The sequence below is a fragment of the Acanthopagrus latus genome, chromosome 10, assembly GCF_904848185.1.
Source record: "Acanthopagrus latus isolate v.2019 chromosome 10, fAcaLat1.1, whole genome shotgun sequence".
In the NCBI taxonomy this organism is placed as follows: domain Eukaryota; kingdom Metazoa; phylum Chordata; class Actinopteri; order Spariformes; family Sparidae; genus Acanthopagrus; species Acanthopagrus latus.
Genome location: NC_051048.1, coordinates 1,394,157 through 1,415,737, shown reverse-complemented (window position 1 = coordinate 1,415,737; position 21,581 = coordinate 1,394,157). Strand labels below are relative to the sequence as shown.

The 21,581-nt window shown below is 48.4% G+C and overlaps 3 protein-coding genes across 4 annotated transcripts; 2 read left to right on the top strand and 1 right to left on the bottom strand.

Annotated features, from left to right (window-relative positions):
- Nucleotides 1-1,946: 1,946 nt before the first annotated feature.
- On the bottom strand, nt 1,947-10,237 carry LOC119027543 (coiled-coil domain-containing protein 171). Its single transcript, XM_037112865.1, has 24 exons — nt 10,108-10,237; nt 9,142-9,281; nt 8,412-8,661; nt 7,945-8,086; nt 7,685-7,854; nt 7,426-7,572; nt 7,253-7,345; nt 6,978-7,138; nt 6,735-6,873; nt 6,548-6,614; nt 6,344-6,444; nt 6,166-6,255; nt 5,866-6,078; nt 5,473-5,640; nt 5,046-5,213; nt 4,199-4,700; nt 3,990-4,115; nt 3,723-3,904; nt 3,403-3,546; nt 3,146-3,325; nt 2,850-2,995; nt 2,585-2,762; nt 2,346-2,498; nt 1,947-2,255 (listed from the first exon to the last, which is right to left on the bottom strand). Exons 2-24 carry the CDS (start codon nt 9,249-9,251, stop codon nt 2,052-2,054), a joined length of 3,834 nt encoding a protein of 1,277 aa, XP_036968760.1. The 5' UTR covers nt 9,252-9,281; nt 10,108-10,237; the 3' UTR covers nt 1,947-2,051.
- A 38-nt stretch (nt 10,238-10,275) lies between these two features.
- Nucleotides 10,276-13,610, top strand: wdr55 (WD repeat domain 55). The gene is made up of 4 exons (XM_037112866.1): nt 10,276-10,977; nt 11,479-11,585; nt 11,696-11,965; nt 12,400-13,610. The coding sequence occupies exons 1-4, from the start codon at nt 10,417-10,419 to the stop codon at nt 12,743-12,745; spliced, it is 1,284 nt and encodes a 427-aa protein (XP_036968761.1). The 5' UTR covers nt 10,276-10,416; the 3' UTR covers nt 12,746-13,610.
- Nucleotides 13,611-14,003: 393 nt separating this feature from the next.
- LOC119027334 (trichohyalin-like) lies at nt 14,004-21,061 on the top strand. Of its 2 annotated transcripts, none has more exons than XM_037112445.1 (12): nt 14,004-14,160; nt 14,917-15,044; nt 15,147-15,211; nt 15,302-15,437; nt 15,538-15,885; nt 15,998-16,333; nt 16,540-16,597; nt 16,673-17,367; nt 17,452-17,537; nt 17,619-19,755; nt 19,841-19,942; nt 20,023-21,061. In XM_037112445.1, the coding sequence occupies exons 2-12, from the start codon at nt 14,961-14,963 to the stop codon at nt 20,308-20,310; spliced, it is 4,335 nt and encodes a 1,444-aa protein (XP_036968340.1). In that variant the 5' UTR covers nt 14,004-14,160; nt 14,917-14,960; the 3' UTR covers nt 20,311-21,061. The 2 variants fall into 2 exon arrangements, with proteins under 2 accessions (XP_036968340.1, XP_036968341.1); XM_037112446.1 differs by lacking the exon at nt 14,004-14,160 and adding an exon at nt 14,427-14,445.
- The last annotated feature ends 520 nt before the right edge of the window (nt 21,062-21,581 follow it).

Sequence of the window (21,581 nt, the reverse complement as noted above, 5' to 3'; positions counted from 1 at the left end):
CCTGAACATTCAGTCATGAAATAGCATGCTAGCTAACTGTTGTCTCTCGTGGCCTCCTGGTCTCCGTCTGTCTTGCTGTTCAGCTGATTACAGAGTCACAAAAACATCTACTAAGATTTATTATTGGGGTTTTTTTGGCGGAAATGAGAAGACATTTTTCTATCCTTCCTTCCAAAAAAGTTGTTGAATGCAGGACCAGGACTACTGTTCTTCACCTCTGGATGACTGAGTTTTATTTTTTGGGTGAACTGCACCTTTAAACATCTTCCACACTGAGACAAGACTTCCTGTTGTGGGCAGCAGAAGTCTGTGATCCGGTCGCGTCGCTCGGTGCCGGATCGTCTCTTTTGTTTTGGGATTAACGGACTGGATTCATTGCCTGCTTCACATTTGTCACTTCAGCTTCGTCGGGAATTAAACTTAATCTGTCGTTTGAGAGCGGGACAAACTCTGACCGCTGCACGCTTGGACGTCTTCTGTTCACTGGAAACGCCAGAGTCAGCTCGTCCTGTCGGCGATGCTAAGCTAAGCTAGCCGCTCCATTGAAAACGCCTGACAGGAGAGTCAACAGACGCAGGGGGAGGGAGGACGAGACTTAATGGCTCCAGTCACACCAGTTACTGTCAACGTCAGGAGGCTTTCTGAGAGCTGTGGAACAAAACAGAACATGTGAGAGTACGGTGGCCCTGAGAGCTCAAACAGCATCATCCGCCTGACAACATGTGCAGCTTTAAGACACAGAAGAGAAGACAAACATCTGTGAAGACAGAAGAAGAAGAAATACTGTTTGGCTGAATCAGCACAAGTGTGTGTGTGTGACTTAATCTGCTGTCACACACACACACACACACACACACTCAGCCTGAGGGTGTGTGAGCGTCAGGACGTCTTCTGTGTTCAGACTTTAGTAGAAATCCTCAGAGACACACACACACACACACACACACACACACACACACACAGAGTGCTGATGCAGCAGTACAGTTTGTCATGTTCCACATAAAACTGAAGTGTTACTGTGTTCTTGCGTTCGCGTCTCATTTTAGATTCAATCGTGACGTCACGGTGTAGAAAATCATCCACCTTTAAGATTTGTTCCCTATAAACATCACTTTCACTACAATGTTCAGTCTGAGTTTTTCCTGGAGAAACGACACAGAGGAAGCAAACATAAACAGGAAGAAGCGTCATTCTCCCCGGTCACAATCCCCAGGTGATGGTGGAACATCAGCAGAAGAAGAAGAAGAAGAAGAAGAAGAAGAAGAAGAGCGATAGAAACTTAGAGTGAAAGGACGGACGCTCACTGGACAGAGACGAATATTACAGAGCTATTTACTGACGAGATTTACTGACGGTCTGAAAAGTTGAGTTCATAACGTTATTAACACTTTAACAACCTTTTTAATGCTGATAAACATCTTATACAGACTTTCTTACATGTTGTAACAACTACAAGGACCTGAACAGTGTTCTCAAAAACATGAACATAAATACACTGAAAATAAATAAAGAAACAGAAACCTGATTATTGAAGCGACGCACATACAGACAGATGAAAAGTAATCAGATTACTGCAGCGTTTTAAACGTTTGTGACACTTTTCTGTCAACAAACCAAAACAAACAAACACGGTCGACATTTACAGGAGCAGAAATATTTTACTGAAGGTTAAAACCAGCTGCTGCTCTGACACACACACACACACACACACACACACACACACACAGACACACACGCACGCTCGCACACACACACACACACACACACACACACACACACACACACAGACACACACGCACGCTCGCACACACACACACACGCACACACACACACACACACACACACACACCCATATGTCTGTCTGTCACCGACCAGCTGTGAGTGTAACTGACGACGGCTTCACATCGTTCCAGGACTTTTTAGAAACTTAACACAAAAACTCTCAAGACTTTTCAAGAACTCCTCATTATTATACATTCACTGCCTGGTCAATAATATTCAAGGATCTCCAGGACGTCTGGACGGGCTCGTCTGACTTCCTGTCCGTCGTTCTATCGTCTCCCTCCTCTGTTCTTCTTCAGGGTTTTCTTCTCCTTCGTCCTGGAGGGTTTGGAGCGAGGAGATGAGGGGGCGGGGTCTGACTGAGAGGGGGCGGGGTTTAAACAGACTGGCGGCTCTTTGGACAAATCTGAGAGGGGAACAGGTGCAGAGGTTTCTACGTCAGTGAACGGAGACACTTCAGGAAACTCAGACACCTGAAAGACGGAGAAAGTGAAAGACGTTTAGTTTAAACAAAATCAAACGTCAGATCCTTCAGATACTTAGTTTGTGATGAGGCGTCTCACGGGGACGAAGGCCAGGTTGTCACGGAGACAGGCGTCCTGCAGCTCGCTGCGCAGCGCGGTCACGTGACTGCGGTGGGCGGAGACTTCCTGCTCCAGCCAGTCGATCCTGGAGCTGCAGGTGTGATGGAGGTTAGCGACGGCGGTGAGGAGGCTCTGCAGAGAGACGGAGGAGGGGGAGGAGTCATGGAGGACGGACGCTACGCAGACATACAGCAAACTCAGTCTTCTTCTTCTGTTACCTGACACGCCGCCACCTCAGGAGCTCCCATGATGCTCTCTGCTCCACTCAGCTCCAGGTGTAGCGGCAGAGGGCGGGGCTGAGCCGACAGGGAGCGACGTGATTGGACGAGACTGTCTCTGACCTCCCTGCAGCTCGTCTCCGCAGCCTTCATGCTGCTGATCAGCGAATCTTTACGTCTGCGTGGAAACAAAAGATCAGAGTAAAGATTCATCTGTAAAAACTCGTCCGTGCTTCCTCTCACTGAACACACAGGTGAGTGTTACCTGCCGGCCTCCCTCAGCTCCTCCTCCACCTGCCGCAGTCTCTCCTCCAGCTGCTTCCTCTCCCTCTGGACCCCCGACAGGTGCTTACCCAGAATCCTCAGCGAGCGCTCCTTCCGACTCACCTCCTGCCGAGCCTCCAACAGAGACTGCACAGAGAAGCTCGTGTTACCTGGAGCCATGTGACATCATAGATGACATCACGGAGGCTGAACTAGCATGAAGCATCACTAAAAATATGCTGAATTAGCCGTTAGCATCTCCTGTTAGCACTTCCTGTGCGTCTGGACCGTGTGTACCTGTGACGTCTGGCCGAGTGTGTGTTGTGTGTTCGCCTGCTCCGAGGTGTGTGTGTCGACTCGGCGCTGCAGTGTGTGCAGCCGGTCCGTCTGCTCCTGGATCAGTGCCTGAGCTTCCTGCTCTCTGCTCAGCGCCTGACGGAGCTCCACACACACACTGTTGAAGCGCTCAGCTGGGACCTGCACACACACACACACACAGTCAGGTGTGTGTGCTCACCAGACAGGTGTGTACTGATGTGTGTGTCGAGCCTCACCGTCCTGCTGGTCTCCGCTCTCTCCTGCCGCAGGCCTTTCTTCAGATTGGCCACCTCCAGCCTCAGGCTCCGCCTCTCCACCTCGGCCGAGTGCAGCCGTTGGCTGAAGAGCAGGAAGTGCTGCTGGAGGGTCGACACCAGGGCCTGATGGGAGGACACACAGGGGTCAAAGGTCGGCTGGTGGAGACTAACATAAGGACACAAAACAACCGCAAAGACACACAAAATGTCCACAAAGAGACACAAAACAACCACAAACAGACACAAAATGTCCACAAACAGACACAACATGTACACAAAGACACGAGTGTGTTGCTGACCTTGGTGTTCGGCTGTGGAGGCGTCAGTCTGCTCAGGCCGAGTCTCAGCCGGCCGCTCAGCGTGTCCTTGTCCAATGTGCAGTGAGACAGACTGGATGGCACTTCTGATTGGTTGAGGAGGTGATCCAGGAGGCGGGACAAAGCAGAACGGGAGGCTGACATCACGTCTGGAGGGGAGGAGCCTGCAGAGTCAGACAGAGTTGACAGTGAACCGTCATGGTGACAGAACTGAAGCTGTACAGCTGTTTCTATAGAAACATGTGTTACCCCTGTGTGACAGCGCCGCCTGCAGGTCGGACACGGAGGACAAAATGGCGGAGGCGAGAGATTTAGAGCGCAGCCAGCGAGCGCACACTCCTTCATCATCATCATCATCATCATCGTCATCTTTAGCTGAAACACAATCAGACAATTAATCAGTTCGTCAGTAGAAACAGACACATCCATCAGCAGCTTACAGACAGGTGACCTCCCACCTGCTCTCACTGAGTCTTGACCCTTCTGTGTTGCCGTAGTCGCTCCTCCACACACACACACAGCCGGCCCGCCTCCTCCCACCTCCACCCGAAACAACACCGCCGTCTGTTGGGCCAGAACACGCCACCTCCTCACCGCCAGCACCACACACACACTCCTCCTCCACCGCCTCACTGCCCTGCTCCTCTCCGCTCGTCTTCGTCCCTCCTCCTCGTCCTCCTCCTCCTCGTCTTCATCACTTCCCAGGGCTCCGGCCAGCCTCCTCACCTCCTCCTCCAGCACCTCCCTCTCCGCCAGCCGTCTGGACAGGAGTGTTTTCTGCTGGCAGAGCGTCTGCAGACGGCGCTGTGTGTGTTTGAGCGCTCCGGCCATCAGAGCGCAGGCCGACAGGAAGGAGGCCGACTCCCTGCGGCTCCGAGAGAGGAGGCCCTGCAGCCGCGAGAGGTCGGAGGTCAGAGAGGAGGCGTGGTCACGGAGGGAGTCGCACTGAGAACGACACACCTGAGAAACAGAGAGCAGGCGAGCAATCAGCTGAAGAAATCAGTGCAGAGACACGAGACAGAAGTTTCTATGATTTCAGTGTTGTGTCTTTTGTTAAACGTGTCCTAGTTTCATCAGCAGCTGCTGTGAACTCGTCCGTCCTCTCGGGACGACAAAGTTAAAGTGATGATGTGAGTTTCTGTCATCACTTCATGGACGAGTCGAGCAGAAGGACAGTCGACTGAAAACGTCTTCGTCTGCTGATTCAGCTCTGCAGGGAGACACGACTGACTGAGGATCAGATCTTTGAGATATAACAACACCTGAGGGTGTGTGTGTGTGTGTGTGTGTGTGTGTGTGTGTTACCTGCAGCTCCTTCTGAAGCTGTGTCACAGCGTGTGTGTGTTGGCTGCTCCACGCCTCCTCCCTCCTCCTCACGCTCTCCTCCAGACGAGACAACACACACTCCTGACTGCGCTGCAGCTCACGCACACACACACTCTTCTTCTCACACACACTCTGCAGGTGGGCGATCTACAGAGAGAGAGAGAGAGAGAGAGAGAGAGAGCTCGTCAATTCTGAGAGTATGTAAATATACACGAACATCAGATACATTTTCTAAACAAACTAATAAATATCTTCATGTAGAACATTTGCCGAATTAACAAGAAGGTCCAAATAATGCAGAATGAGTCAGAGACAGAGTTTATAAAGTGACTCCAACTCAACAACTCACTAAACTGACACATTTGTTGAGGGAGTCTGGTGATGATGTGTTTACTAACACACACACCTTGTCGTTGGCCTTCCGGAGTTCAGAGGTCAGAAGGTCAACCTGTTCGTTGATGACGTCACTCAGCTCCTTCCAGGTGAAATTACCCAGGATGCTCTGGGACTGATTGAGGAGGACGCAGCTGGCCAGCAGGCGCTGGTAGATACAGTAGAGGAAGGACAGACAGGCCTGACACACACACACACACACGCACACACACACACACACACACACACACACACACACACACACACACACACACACAGTGTGATATGGTTTTATTGGATTTACTCAGCATCATAAACTGTTTAATTAAATGTGTTCAACATAATGAAATTACAACAACACACAGAGAGACACAGAGGAAGGAAGGTGTTTCCTCCAACCAGTGAAAATATTAGTTTAAATAATCACCTTTGACTCTTGTTGGTAGTCGTCTGTTATCTTCTGCACCTCTGCCGTCCTCTCCTCCTTCTCTTTCTCCCTCGCCTCCTTCTCTCTCCCCCTCTCCTCCCTCTCTCTCTCCAGCTCGGCCTGCAGACCTCGGCTCTGCGTCGACCAATCAGAGCTCTCCTGTTGCAGGCGAGTCACTTCCTGTTCCAGTTTGGTCAGCAGCTGCCGTGACTCCTGCAGCAGACAGGTGAAGACAGGTGAGCTAGTCTGATGTTAAAACGTGTGTTTTTCCTCTGAGGTTTGGTTTGGGATCAGATCTACCTCCAGCTGTCTGCTCTGGTCTGAGGTCAGCTGTCGGAGCATCTGGTTCTCCTGCTGAAGCTTCTCTGATGCAAACAGCAGATCCTCGACCTGCAGGAGGACGCACAGATGAACCGTGTGTGTGTGTGTGTGTGTGTTACCTGTGTTATCTGTGTGTGTGTGTGTCTGTGTGTGTTACCTGTCTGTCAGTGGTTTCCTGTCTGTGTTGGCAGGTGTTGAGTGTCGTCTTCAGCAGCTGCAGGACTTCAGCAGAAGGACTCACATTCCCATCATGCTTTGCTGGAGGAAACAGACACACACACACACACACACACACACACCATCAGTCAGACCCTCTGACACAGTGTCAGGTGTTCCAGCAGGTGTGTGTGTGTGTGTATACCTGCGTTGTTGTGTAGTTCGAGTGTGTCTCTGATGTGTTTCATGCAGTCCGTCTGTCTCTGAGCTGCCTGACCACAGAAGAAGAAACCAGGAGGACTAAAGGGTCAGTTCACTCAAATACACTGCTGCAAGTGTGTGTGTGTGTGTGTGTGTGTGTGTGTGTGTGTGTGTGTGTGTGTGTGTGCTACCTGCTCCAGCAGTGTGTGTGTGTTGGCGTGCCGTCTCTCCTCCTCCTCCAGCTTCTCTGTGAGGTCAGAGGTCGTCTTCCTCTCCGTCTCCAAGGCAACGCTCAGGTCAGACTTGCACTGCTCGTATTCATCCTGCAGCCTGCACACACACACACACACACACACACACACACACACACACACACACACACATCAGTATAAAGCAGTAACTGAAGTAATAGATTACCTGTGCAGCAGGTGTACCTCTGCAGAGCGTGCTCAGTGCTGCTGCTCCTCTCTCTCTCCAGGCTGTAGGCTCGCTCCACCTCCCTCAGCTGAGCTCTCAGCAGCTCCAGGCTGCACGACGCCTCCTGCTGGCCGGACCGCTCCGCCACCAGCACCGCCTCCAGGTCCCGGACCCGCAGCTGACGGGTCACAGCACCACCGAGAGGGAGAGACGGGTCACAGGTTAATATATACAATACAGTGTGTGTGTGTGTATGTGTGTGTGTATGTGTGTGTGTGTGTGTGTGTCTTACCTGGATGATCTCAGAGTTGAACTTGGTCTCCAGGTGAGCCGCTCGCTCGGCCTCGATGTTTGACTCCAGAACCTTGATCCTCTGATCGCACACCTGCAGAGAGGAGACACAGTCTGTTCACCTCCTTCTCCTCCTCCTCAACCCCCGCCCCCCCTCCTCCTCCTCCTCCTCACCTCCTTCTCCCTCCTGCTCCTCTCCTCTCTCTCCGTCAGGTATTTCAGGTCATTGGCTTGTTGTCTGTTAAGCTCCGCCTCCTTCTCTCTCTCCTTCTGCACCTCCGTCCTTCTCCTCTCCGTCTCCTCCAGGGCCTCCTCGTGATCCTGGACGACACACACATTCAGTGTCCATCCACTGTGTGTGTGTCTGTGTGTTTGTGTGTGTGTGTGTGTGTGTGTGTGTGTGTGCGTGTGTGTGTGTGTGTGTGTGTGTGACCTGCAGCAGGCGGTGCAGTCGTTGGTTTTCGGAGCTGAAGCTCTGGATCAGTCGGTCTCGCTCCTCCACCTCCTGCTGCAAAGCATGCTGGTCCTCCTCTCTGGCCTGCCGGGTGATGTCCAGAGCTTTCTGCAGCTCCTCCACCTTCTGCTGGAGCTGCGCTGCTCGCTCTGACACACACACACACACACACACAGTAACTCAGGTGCTCTCCTGTTGACCCCGGCTCAGCACGTTGAGGGTGCGTTTGATTCGTGTACCTGTGAGTGTGAGCCTGTCCCTGCCGAGCTCGGAGGCGTCTCTGCGGCTCACCGTCAGCTCGTACTGAAGCTCCACCCGCTGAGCTTCTCCTCGCTCCACCGTCGACCTCAGCCGGGTCAGCTCCGCCTGCAGCCGACACAGCTGAGACACAAACACACCAAGAGGTTACAGCTGCAACCGTTCCATCACACGGCAGATATATCGATCACCGATTCATTGATTCTTGAGTAAACACTCTCTTCTCCTCCTCATCACCACCTCTCTACACTTCCTGACCTCCTCCTGTCTGACAGTGAACTGAATATCTTTGTGTTGTGGATGAAACATTGATTTTTCACTGGATGGCTGAAGCTCTACAGAAATTACGTCCATCTTGTTGCCACATGAACCAACGAACATCTTCACCACTGAGGAAACGGACGATGGGCGAAGCACTTGAACGCACCATCAGCTGTGTGACTCTCACCTCCTGGTTGTGGCTCGCCGTCAGCTCCAGCTTCTCTTTCTCCAGCTGATTGGCTCTCCACCTCAGCCTCTCCGACTCCTCGCCTCCTTCTCCTCCGACAGACGCCGCCCTCCTGCTCCTCGCCTCCCTCGCCCTCCTGCCTCCATCTCCTCGGCTTCTGTTCCGGCCTCGCTCCTCTTCCTCCCTTCCCTCTCTTCTTCCTCTCGCTCCTGCCTGCTTCTCCTTCTGGTGGCTGGTGGTGAGGATCAACCTGGAGGAGATTCAAAACAAAACCAGTGAGCTGGATGCACAGATTACATCAGAGAACATGTAAAAATGTTGCCATGGTGAGTCAAAGTATGAGACAAATAGTCGAAATTATGAGAAATAAGTCACTAATATTAGACAATTGTGGATTTGTATCTGATAATATAGATTTTTGACTTATATGTTCATAATTTCTTTTTTTGTCTCTCAGAATTATGACACAAAAGCCATAATTTGAGATTAAATAAAATCCAAATAAAGAAAGAAAAAGTCAAAATTTGAGATAAGAAGCAATAATTTTGGACTTAAAAAACTACAATTTTGAGATTGGAGGTCGAAATTATTCTCATCAGTCAGAACAGATGAGTGTCAGCAGATACTGGATGGAAAATATACTAATAAATCAGCATGTCTGCATCCACATGTAGTTACCAACAGTAGTAACAGAGGTATTAATGTCACAGGTGCTGTTGTTAGGGGACACCTTGTCATCTCCTCCTCGGAGCTCCCCCGCGGCTCTCCACGGCCCTGCCCGCTCTCCCCGCGCCTCTCCCGGCCAGGCTTCCTCCTCCGCTCCGCTGGTTCTGTCTGCATGGCTCCGCTGCTGGGCTGAATCTAATAACCCTTAAGACACATTAGACTTTTATTATAAGCTAGTAAAACAATTATTATTTTTCATAGCTATATCTAACGAGTACTGAACGGCCTATTGATGGATCTCTATTTAAAGTGACTTTGCGGACAACCAGCAGGGACCCTGGAGGCTGTGTGGCACCGGGGGTGGAGGCTGTGTGGCACCGGGGGTGGAGGCTGGTTGCTCGGCTGCGGATGTTGCCTTGCCAGCAGACGCACTCAGCCTCACGTGAAGCAAATACGATTCCCGTTTATAAATCTGTGAATTAAGCACTCACCATCATATCGTCCGAAACACACCCGTTTAATAACAAGAAGTGAGACTAATTACGATTTCGGAACACTATCTTTACACTTCGGTACATGTTACAACACCGAATATTGCTGATTTCCATGTGATTTCAATCTTTATCATTCTTAACTCTTAGTGTAGGTCGTTGGGCGGCATTTAATAACTATCAACAACTCACAGGTGAGATTTTACTCGTATTAAGTGCTGCTAAAAGGAGCTATTCTATGCCGAATTCACCAGGAAGCTGTAACGATGCGGCGAACGTGTTAACAGACATTATTCAGTGTCTAGTGTTTTGTCAATCAGCAATTCAAAATAGAATCCGTACATGTCTTGAATGGAATGTTGTTTCCCGGACGATAAACAACACAAACAAAGCCTCTTTTCTCGGTTAATATTCAGCCGAAGCTTCTGAACTCCAAACCAGCTTTAACCTGAACGAGACGGTTTGAATAAACTTCTAACAGAGCTGTATTAATATTAAAACTCGTTACTACCCAGTAGTTAACTTTTATAAACACTTACAGCGACGTTCATCCAGGAGCCGTTTGAATCTGACGCCATCTTTAGCGTCCTGGCGTCACTTCCGCATTGCCCTCCGGTTGGCTGGATAACCAGCCAATGGTGACCGTTCAGTTCGGATTTTTATTTTTTTCATTTATTTATTAAAGTTCATTCCTAAGTGGAGGGGCCACAGTGAGATGTCATTAAGATTTTATTCATTTTTATTTTCAACACTTTATATTTACTCAGTTCTGTCTGTAGAGGGCGGTGTGATTGATCAACGGTCACCTGCCATCTTTACAGCGTAGAAGAAGAAGGAAAGAAAACAACATGGCGGCGTCCAGTGAACACGCTGAAGTCCCGTCCACAGTGACAGATCCTCCAAACATTGACAAAACAGAAGCCCCAGAAACCTCCAGAGACCCGGACACTTCAGACTCAGAGCATGCAGGTCAGGACCCAGATCCGGACCCGGATGAGGACGAAGATTCGGACGGAGGCGAACCGCCGGAGCCGAAGATCCGAGAAACCCCGGAGGACATCAAGCTGGAGGCGATCGCCAACACGGTGGCCCTTCACCCGAGCAGGGACATCCTGGTGTGCGGGGACGTGGACGGGGACGTGTACGCGTACTCCTACTCGTGTACGGAGGGGGAGAACCGGGAGCTGTGGTCGTCCGGACATCACATGAAGTCCTGCCGCCAGGTGCGGTTCTCCGCGGACGGGCTGAAGCTGTACAGCGTCTCCCGGGACAAAAACATCCACCTGCTGGACGCGGAGCGGGGACAGCTGGTGACGAGGATCCGAGGGGCGCACGGAGCTCCCATCAACAGCCTGCTGCTGGTGGACGAGAACATCCTGGCGACCGGAGACGACGGAGGCACACTCAAGGTCCGGACAGAAAGCCTTACCCTCACTTTAAACCATGTTCAAGGTCTTTAAAGGACCAGTGAGCTGGTCTGTTGACAGGTTCTGCTTGGTATGATGGTTTAAATTGGTTCCTTGGTCTGATGGTCCCTCAAGGTCTATGGTTTCTTTTTGGTCTAAGTTGGTTTGGACCGGCTAGACCTGTGTTTCAACTGTCTTTCCATGTTTTAGGGGACAGTGTTGGTCTCTGATGGTCTAAAATAGTTTTGGTTGGTCTAATTTGGTTCTTAATTTGTCCTAGTTGGTCTCTACCTTCTTTAGGATAGACTACACACAGTCCAGCATTGTGTTAATGGTCTAAGCTGGTGGTCCAAGCTGATGATGGTCTCAATGGTCCTTAAAGAGACAAAATAGCATGTTAAGGGTCCAAAATGGTCTGAAGTTGGTTTTGAGATTTTAGTGTATTGACGGATGAAGCAAATTTTCCTCCCTGAGCTGTAACTTATTGATTTGTTGCGTCTGAAGGTTTGGGATATGAGGAAGGGGACGGACATCATGGATCTGAAACAGCATGAGGATTACATCAGTGACATCGCCGTGGACCAGGCCAAGAGAATCCTCCTCACTGCCAGGTAATGACGGTAATTACTACTGAGCTACATTGTTTCTATACCAGGGTTTTAGCCCACATCGGTCTCCTTCAAATCCAGGCTCTAATTTCATTTGCTGTAATCTGGTACAGTGGTGATGGTACCATGGGTGTCTTCAACATCAAGAGGCGGAGATTCGAGCTGTTGTCAGAGTACCAGAGTGGCGATCTGACCTCGGTGGCGCTGATGAAGCGGGGCAAGAAGGTGGTTTGCGGCTCCAGCGAGGGGACTATCTACATCTTCAACTGGAATGGCTTCGGAGCCACCAGCGACCGCTTTGCCCTCAAGGCTGAGTCGGTTGAGTGCATCACCCCGGTGACCGACAACATCATGTGCACCGCCTCCATGGACGGTTACATCCGGTGAGTTTGAGAACCATTGGACCTGGTGGCTTGTTTTTAAAAAGGTCCACAACTTGATCTGTAGTCGTTTAGTAGTCTAAGTTGGTTATTTGATGGTACAAACTGGTTTGTCAATAATCCAAAATGGCCTTTGATGCTCTAACCTGGTCTTTAAATGGTCCCAACCAATGTTGAGATGGCCAGAGATGGTCTAAGATCTAAAGAGGTCCAAAGTGCAGTACAGTGAAGTTTGTCTTTGTTGGACGACTCAGTCACAGTCATCAGTTCATTGGATGTTTACTTTGGTATAAATCCCTTTTAGACTCCTGACTTCCTGATAGCCACCAGTCTAGGACCAGTCAGCCTAACTTGTTGCCTGTTACTTTGCTCAGGACCTTCTTATTCAAAGCATCACGACATGACAGTTTACTAACGTTCTGTCTGTTCTCCATCAGAGCCGTGAACCTTCTTCCCAACCGGGTCCTGGGCTGCATCGGGCAGCATGTCGGCGAACCCATCGAAGAGCTCGCCAAGTCCTGGGACTCACGCTTCCTGGTCAGCAGCGCCCACGACCAGCTCATCAAGTTCTGGGACATTTCCAGTTTGCCCAACATGACTGTCAACGAATACCGCAAGAGGAAGAAGAAACATGGCCGAATGAAGTCTCTCACTAAGAAAGCCCACGGAGAGAACGACTTCTTCTCAGGACTTGTAGAGGAAACAGAAACAAAGCAGGAGGAAGAAGGGGACGGGGAGGAAGAGGAAGAGGAAGAGGATGACAGCGACAGTGGCAGCGATTAAAAAGCAGTTGGTTTCATGTTTTGAAACATGTCGTAACTGTGCCTTCAGACATTTTGGTGCCGAATATGGAAGTAAGTGCTGTTGGACGGCACTGTGGCAGGTCCTGGATCTGATCCCTGCAGTGTCAGATCCTCCTTCTAGATACGACTTGACAAGAAAACAAAACCACCAGTGATGAATCTGTGTTCATAAATGTGAATGTGAGGATGAGACAAATATGTCTTTCCTCAAAACGATCACACTAAAGTTATTATAAGTAAAGATATCGTATGCCTGGTTAATGAACCTACATACTTTTTTGGAACAAACCAAATGTGTCTGTGACAGAGAGTCAGAAGTTTCTTCTTATATTGAGCAGATCATTCCTGGTTTCAAACAAAATCAAGCAATTTTTCAAAAAAGTGTCTCACAGAATTATAACTCAGATGCTTGTGTTTCGGAAAACATCCAAGAACTTTTTCGTCTAATGAAAATAAACTTGTTTATTTGGGAAAAATGTAACGTTTGTTATTTGTACCAAAAGTACAGTTGGACAGTGTTTGACAATACATTTGTATTTAATTAATAAAATAAGTTACAGTTGCTTATGATACATGCAAACTTTAATTTATTCAACACATGATAGTTCCTGAAAAGGGTACAAAGATGTTTTATGTTTTGCTGGTTCCATACAAGAGATGTCAGCTATTTTAATTCTGAGTTCTTATTATTCCCAACTATGTTGATTAAAAACTTGACAGTTAAAGGAGCAGTCTGTAGTTTGGGGCAGAAATGTTAATAAGAAGAGACACAAACAGCAAAATAATCAGACTCTCTTCGTCTGCATGACCGAATAAACTGAATAAACAAACTGATCTGAAATATATTTCTAATTTATACTGTCTTACTTTGCTTACAAGTGTTCAAACAGTGTTGTGGGACCTTATTCACTTATAGACAAAAGTCTGTATTATTACCTCATTAATATTGTAAATATTAAAATAGTAATATTTGAATTTCTTCCCCAAAACCTCATAGTGCCCCTTTAAATGTCAGTAGCTGCTGGCAGTAGTATTGTTGTGGTTGTTGTTATTGTTATTATCCGATTATTATAACAGTAACAACAGTAATAATCACTTACACAGTTTAAAGACAGTTAATTTAATGGTTATTATTATTTAAAATAATTTGATACCTGTGTTTTATCAGTTCTGACCACTCATACCTCGGGGCTCCCCCGCTGAGGTGGTACGGTCGGCTCAGTGGTACAGCCCAACAGCCGGCGGGAAAGCACAGGAGGTCACGTGACAGTAGCTCATTCGCCAACATGGCGCCGTGCGTGGACTCGTAACTTAGGAACGAGAAGCCTCCTGTTGGACCGAGGGCAGAACCGAGGCGTTTCTCAGCGCTGACAGCAGGTCGTTGGTCGGTTTTCTGTAAGTACTCGTGTCACCGACGGGTCAACTGCCCGTGTTATAAAATGGCCGCCGCGCTGAGACGTTAGAGGTTCTTTCAGAGCTGACGGGCAGCTAGCTGTGGTTAGCTCCGGGGCTAGCATGGCTGTATTTGTAAACAATGAGAGAACGTGCGGCTCATACCGAAACTACGGATCTGCTGATACGGTTAACACTCATGACTCACAGCTGAGAGTGTTTAATGTTCAGAGGCGTCAGTCTAACATCTGGTTTCACTTCTGACGTCTGTTGTTGGGATGATGTAAGGTAAACTGTGGTGACATCAGCGTGACAGACACTGATCGAATGATCTGATCTACAACCAGTGGAGCCTCTGGAGTCTGTTAATGTGATTAGTTAAGTGTTACTTGCTTCCGATCCAGAGTCAGTTTGACCCGGTGTCAGGACGAAAACACAGGTTTTTACTGTTGGACTGAAACTAAGCAGAACTTTAATCAATAGCGTCCAGGTCATGTGATCCACTGACTCAAAATCAATGCCGAATTGTCTTCCTGTATTGATTGAATGAGACACACCTCCTTTTATTGGATTTTAGTGCTCATCATATTTTTTTTATTAATGTTTTATATTAAAAACTTGAATTTTTATCATTAGGTTTCACGGACAGTTTTTTCAGCAGCGTCCAGATCATGTGACCTATCGACTTGTAATCAATACTGAGCCCCTTCTGCTTGAGGTGGATATTGATCTTCTGTTGATGTCTCTGTCCTCCATCAGCTGTGATCGATTCCCTCTCGGTGGTCGAGCTCTGAGGCAGCAGGATGCCCGGGAAACCTGGTGACCGCTTCAAACCAGGAGACCTGGTGTTCGCCAAGATGAAGGGCTTCCCTCACTGGCCTGCCAGGGTGCGCTCACACACACACACACACACACACACACACACACACACACACACACACACACCATTGTATTTTCCCGCATCATGTTAAGACTGTGTTTGTTCTCAGGTCTGTAAGTCGGACGATGGATACAAGAAGCGAGTCCCCGTCTACTTCTTCGGGACCCATCAGATGTATGTTACTCACAGATCAGTGACATCACTCCCCTGAAACACGATCAGCAGCACTGATTAAACTGCGATTGATCTCTCCTCCTTCCTCAGAGGTCACCTCCCTCCAGAGAACATCGTCCCTTTTGTCGGGAACAAGATGAAGTACGGCAGCGGCGTCCGCATCAAAGGCTTCGCTGAGGGCATGTGGGAGATCCAGAACACGCCGGGGGTCGGGAGCAAACTAAGAGTCAGTGTCTGTTTATTTTACAGTGGCCCTAATCCCCCTCTGTAGCAGTGTGTTTAATTAATCAACTGATTTCTGGTTCTCGGTTCTGTTGTATCCTCAGGCAAACACGCCCAAATCTCCACCCGCTAAACCGACTTCTTCCACCAAAACTACACCTGCTAATCAGGTGATGAGTGACAAACTGAAAACTGCGCCCACTAAATCAACTCCCAGTAAATCTGCCCCCACAAAGTCTGACAGTAAAGCAGCTGCTGTGGCTCAAACTCCCACGAGAGCCTCTTTGAGATCGGCTCCAGAGAAACCAGCAGACACCACGCAGACGTCTAAACGGGCCTCAAAAGACGTCGCCTCAACAGATGTTCTGGAGACGGCTGCCAGCACGAGAAGCAGACGGTCGGCTGCAGGAGGGAGGAGTGAAAGTATCACCTCTGTAGAGGATAAGAAGGAGGTAAGAGAGGTCGGGCGGTGTGTCTAAGTCCTTAAATGTTTCAGGGATGCAGATAATCCTTTGGAAGTTCAATACATTAAAACAACACAGTAACTTTATCCTTTTCTCTCAGACAACGGCAAAAATGGCGAAACCAAAAACTCCTTCCAAATCTTCTGAAACTGCTGCTAACAAACCTGCTGAGACACAGACGAGTGCCGACACTACAGAGAGCAAACCTGCAGCTCAAACTACAAGTAAAGTTACTGAGCCTGAGAAGAAAACTCTGAGCTCCGCAGACGTCCAGACGAAGGCAACGAGCTCCAAACCAGCGCCTGAGAAGGTTGAAACGTCTTCAGCTTCCATCTCTACAGATACTGACGAGGCAGCGAGGCCCGTCAGCACCAGGAGCAGAGTGGCAGAGTCCAAGGTACCGACACAGCCGGAGAAGAACCAGGAAACACGTGAGGTATACAGCAGACATTCACTCTGGTTTTAAAAATAATATTTTATGTGCCAACGTGGTGAGTTATCCCAGAAGTTAAAACGTAATCTCTGAGCTCTCCTCCCATCCCTGAACAGCAAAGTGGATTTACTGTAAAACAAGTCCTCTCCTAGTTCAGGAGACCGTTACTGACACTGACACACGACTTTCTGTTGTTTTCTGTTTGTCAGGTCGATGCTGAGCAACGACCGAAGAGGACGACTGCTCATCCTGCTGTCAGCTCTTCAGGTAACTAAAACACACAGACGTGTTTTTATCTTTGGGATCTATGAAAGTGTTAAAACTGTTTGTTTTCACCAACAGTCAGCAAGAAACTGAAGACACCAGAACCAAAGTCTGAACCGACACAAACGCCTGAGAGTGACAGAGGAAAGAGAAACCTGGAGGAGGAGGAGAAGTCATCAGAGAGTTCAGGGGTGAAGAGGAAGAGGGAAGAGGAGGATGAAGGGAAGGTGGTGCAGAAGAAGACAAATCAGGGCAGCAGTGAAGGAAAGAAGGAAGTGACGGAGACGACAACATCAGAGAGTCAACGAACCAAACAAAAGAAAGAGATGACAGCGAAAAAGGATGAAAGTGGGAAAGAAGTGATGACGAAGGAGAAAACGGAAGAAACAAAATTGTCGGAGACCAGAGCGATGAAGACGAGGAGAGCAGAGAAAGAAGAGAAGAAAGATGGAAGGGACGAGGAGAGGACGGGGAGAGGAACGAGGTCCGAGAGCGAAGGAAGACAAACGAGAGGGAAGGAGGCGCAGCTGAAACCGAAGGTTGGCCGAGGAAGAAAGAGGAAGAGGGAGGAGACAGAGATGAAGAAGAAGGAGGAGGAGGAGGAGAGGACGGAGAGGGAAGGGACGAAGACGAGGAGAGCAGAGAAGGAGGACCAGAAGAAGAAAACAAAGGAAGCTGCTGAGGAAGGAAAGGAAGAAGAAGAAGAAGAAGGAATAAACGAGAAGATGATGGAGGAAGAGAAGGAGACAGAAGGCAGTTCTGTGGACGAGGAGGTAAAACTGTCACTTCTCTGTAAGAAGCTCCAATAATTCACGAGATAAAACATATAATATTATAATTTATCTCTTCATGTGCAGCGACAGCGCCGGCTGGCAGACAAGAGGGAGAGTCTGCTGAAGTCTCTGAGAGGTCTGCTGAGGTCCGGGAGAGGAGCGACGAGGAGGTACGAAACAAACACAACAACATCTGAACGTCTGATATTAAAGTGTGAAAGCAAATTTTAAATGTGTTTAATACTCTGCAGGAGAACCAGAGATGGAGCCACGAAGGCCGAGATGAAAAAGACGGGAAGTCAGAAGACGCCGGACAAGAAGAGCGGCAAAGAATCCATCAGTAAGAAGCCAGTCGGCAGGAGAGCAACAGAGAAGAAGAAGGTCGACAAAACACCAGAAGAAAAGGGTGAAGTGAAGATAACAGCAGAGAAGAAAAAGGAGGACAAGAAGGATGAACAGGAGACAGATGACAAGGAGAGCGAGCAGAAGAAGGATGACAAGACGAACGCTGAGGGAAAGAAAGACGAGACAGGGAACGACACGAGGAGTGACGAAACAAAGCCGCAGAAAGACGAAGAGAAGAAGAATGAGAGGAAAATCATCGGAAAGATTGTAAAAGCAACGACTGGACAGAGAACGAAGGTCCAGATGAAGACGATGATGGGAGGAACGACTGCAGCAGCGGCGGCGGAGGAGAAGAAGAAAGAAGAAGAGAAGGTAGAAGACATGAACCAGACCTCAGACAAGACAAAGGAGGAAGAGAGAGAGAAGAAATCTGACAGTAAGAAGGTGGAGAAAAGCTCAGAGGTGGAGAAGAAGTCTGAGGGAACGAAAGCAGCGACGGAGGACAAAGACAAGAACAAAACAGAGGCAGAGAAAGACAAAAAGATCAGGGAGGAAGAGGAGAAACGAAAGAAGAGCAGCAAAGATGAAACAGAGCTGAAAAAGACTGAAGAGGAGCAGAAAACACTGAAGGCAACCGAGAAATCACAAGAGAAGAAGAACGAAAGTGAGGGGGAGAAAATGAAGACGAGAGAACAGAGGAAGAGAGAGGAGAAGAGTGAAAACTCACCAGAGAAGAAGGACGACAAACCTGCTGCTGCTGAACCAACGAAGAAAACGGCAGAGGAGTCGGAGAAACAGAGCGCCGAAGAGACAAAAACACAGAAGAAGAGCACAGAAGAGATGAAAACACAGAAGAAGAGCGCAGAAGAGATGAAAACACCGAAGAAGAGCACAGAAGAGATGAAAACACCGAAGAAGAGCACAGAAGAGATGAAAACACAGAAGAAGAGCGCCGAAGAGACAAAAACACAGAAGAAGAGCACAGAAGAGATGAAAACACAGAAGAAGAGCGCAGAAGAGATGAAAACACAGAAGAAGAGCACAGAGGAGACAAAAACACCGAAGAAGAGTGCAGAAGGAATGACAACAAGAGAACAAAGGAAGAGAGAGGAGGAGAGTGAAAACTCTCCAGAGAAGGACGACAAAGCTGCTGGAGAACCAACGAAGAAGACGAGCGCAGAGTCGGAGAAGAAGTGCGTCGAAGAGACAAAAACACAGAAGAAGAGCGCAGAGGAAACGACCACAAGAGAGCGCAGGAAGAGAGACGGAAACTCACAAGAGAAGGACGACAAAACTGCTGCGGAGCAAACGAAGAAAACTGAGTCGGAGAAGAAGCTCGCCGAAGAACCAGAAACACAGAAGAAGAATATCCCAGAAACCCCGACTAGAGAGCAGAAGAAGAGAGGGGACAAGAGTGAAACTACCAACAGAGAAACACGAGAGGAAGACAAACAAGCTGCTGCAGAACCGACGAAGGAAACGACCACAAAGTCAGAGAAGAAGATGACGACTCGAGAGCTAAAGAAGCGAGACGGACGGAGTGAAAACCCCGAGAGAGAATCACAAGAGAAGGACGTCCAAGCTGCAGAACCAACGAAGAAAACAGCTGTAGAGTCACTCACTGATGAGGCAAAACCACAGAAGAAGAGCGCAGAAGAAACTGTGGCCAGGGAGCAGAAGAAGAGAGGACGAAAGAGTAAAAACCCAGAGAGAGAATCACAAGACAACGCTGCTGCAGAGCCGACGAAGGAGACGGGAGAGAGAAGACGCACCAGAGAGACGAAACCACCGAAGAAGAGTGTCGAAGAAGAAGAGAAGTCAGCACAGGAGACCCAAGCAGAGCCGAAAACTAAAGAAGAAGAAGTGAAGAGCCCGGCAGAAGAAGAAGAAAGTGAAACAAAGGGTGCTTCGTCAGACGGAGGGAAGGCGGAGCAGCCGGCAGCGAAGCAGCAGCAGAAGAAGAGTTCCACGGTGACGCTGACGGACTCGACGCTGCACAGAATCCACGGAGACATCAGGATCTCTCTGAAGGTCGACAACCCGGTAAGACGGGTCGGCGCCACGCGGGGTTTGTTGTTCTGCAGCAGTCGTGACGAGATCCGCTGATCTGAATCCGTTTGTGTTTCAGGACATCGGGAAGTGTCTGACGGCGCTGGACCAGCTCGGGATGGTTTACGTGACGTCCAAACACGTCCAGAGACACAGCGAGCTCATCGCCACGCTGAGGAAGGTACGAGAGGAGCGTTAATGGTAAAGATGGAACAGGAAGTGGAAGTGATGATGAAACCGGTTTTGTCTTTGTGTTGCCAGCTTCGGTTCTACAGACCCAACCAGGCGGTCCGGGACAAAGCCTCCATGTTGTACAACCGCTTCAAGAACGCCTTCCTGGTGGGCGAGGGCGAGGAGGTGGTGAGCACCGCCTTCCTGCGCTCGCTGCTGGAGGAGAAGGAGAGGGAGGAGGCGCAGCGCTGCAGGGAGCAGCTGACGAGGGAGGAGCTGCTGCAGGAGGTGAAGAGGCGCATGGGCCAGGTGAAGGAGAGGAGGAGGACTGACGGAGGAGAGGAGGAGGAGGAGGAGGAGGAGAAAACACAAGCTTGACTGTTTGTGTCGTTTCCAGCTGAAGCAGCCTGGACTGAACCAACTCTAACCTAAGGGGGGGGGGCCTGAAACACCCCTCCTCCTCACAGTATTTACCTCACACACACACCTGTGTGTTACCTGTACAGCTCTCATTATTTATTATTAGTGATGTCACACTGGACCGGCGCCGTGTGTCCGTCCGTTTTGATTCTCTCTCTCCCTCCCAGAACAGTATTTATCTGATCCTAACTTATTACTTCACCTGAGCATTAACAGGAACCTCACCTGTCTGACCTCAACACTCTAAAGCTTCACCTTAACCATCTGTAGTCAGGATGAACCGAGCCCCGATCCAGAACCGCCTCACGCGGGAACAGACGAGATCAAACTCCTCCTCCGTCTGTTTGTGTTTTATTCCTTTGTTTTATTGTTGTAGTTGATCAGATCTTTGTCGACGTGCCTTTCATCTCGTTTTGGTCTCGTGACACGAGGTGTGAAGCAGGTGAGATGTTCACCTGGCGTGGAGGACGCACGTCGTCTTCAGCTGCTTCACAGTTTGACACGCGACGGTAGAAGAAGAGTCATCGAGGTGACGGGGATGATGGGAAATGTTTCTCTGCCGCGTCAACATGAAACAGTTTTTATCAAACGTTCAGAAACTTTTTTTATGTTCTTGTGTTTCTCTTGTTTGCTGTTGTCGTTACTCTGTTGTGTAAATATGTAACTTATATTTGCAGAAATCTTTTAAATAAACTGTTTTACAAACTTCTGCAGTCGGACTGTTTGAACCTGTGAGGCACCAGAATACAAACACAACTCAGGTGGATTTATTTTCTGTTTCAGTTATTTAATCTGTCGTAAGTAAAATTAACTCTTTCTTTCATTTATTTTCATTATTGCTACATTAATCATTGATTAAACAGCTGTTTTATATAAGTATAATTATTTTGTCGCCAGAAAAACATTTTCTGGTACGATTAAATACATTTTATTCACTTTAGTTTTCTTGTACTTAAAGAATCAAAAGTAAAATAAATGTTACTAAATATTATTAATGATGTATTATTTTTTTAAAGATGTAACTATTTGGCTCTGATGTAATCTAAGTATCAGATATTAAATATAATCAAGTAGAAGTTAAAAAAAGGAAATGACACAAATACTCTCAGGTTTATTTTCTAATGTGTTATTAATGTAAAAGTACTCAGTTTCTGTGAAAACATGTATAAAGTACTTATAGTACAAATACCTCAGGTGTGTACTTGAATACAGTAATGGAGTAAAAGTAC

Bases quoted from the DNA above. Each gene is read 5' to 3' on its own strand.
- LOC119027543 (XM_037112865.1), bottom strand. From the start codon at position 9,251: ATGCAGACAGAACCAGCGGAGCGGAGGAGGAAGCCTGGCCGGGAGAGG. The intron at 5,214-5,472 runs GTGTGTGTGTTA...CTCTCTCTGTAG, and splicing joins TCCGGAAGGCCAACGACAAG to ATCGCCCACCTGCAGAGTGT. The intron at 4,701-5,045 runs GTAACACACACA...TCTGTTTCTCAG, and splicing joins AGCTTCAGAAGGAGCTGCAG to GTGTGTCGTTCTCAGTGCGA.
- wdr55 (XM_037112866.1), top strand. From the start codon at position 10,417: ATGGCGGCGTCCAGTGAACACGCTGAAGTCCCGTCCACAGTGACAGAT. The intron at 10,978-11,478 runs GTCCGGACAGAA...TTGCGTCTGAAG, and splicing joins ACGACGGAGGCACACTCAAG to GTTTGGGATATGAGGAAGGG. The intron at 11,966-12,399 runs GTGAGTTTGAGA...GTTCTCCATCAG, and splicing joins TCCATGGACGGTTACATCCG to AGCCGTGAACCTTCTTCCCA.
- LOC119027334 (XM_037112445.1), top strand. From the start codon at position 14,961: ATGCCCGGGAAACCTGGTGACCGCTTCAAACCAGGAGACCTGGTGTTC. The intron at 15,886-15,997 runs GTAAGAGAGGTC...CTTTTCTCTCAG, and splicing joins CTGTAGAGGATAAGAAGGAG to ACAACGGCAAAAATGGCGAA. The intron at 17,368-17,451 runs GTAAAACTGTCA...CTTCATGTGCAG, and splicing joins GCAGTTCTGTGGACGAGGAG to CGACAGCGCCGGCTGGCAGA.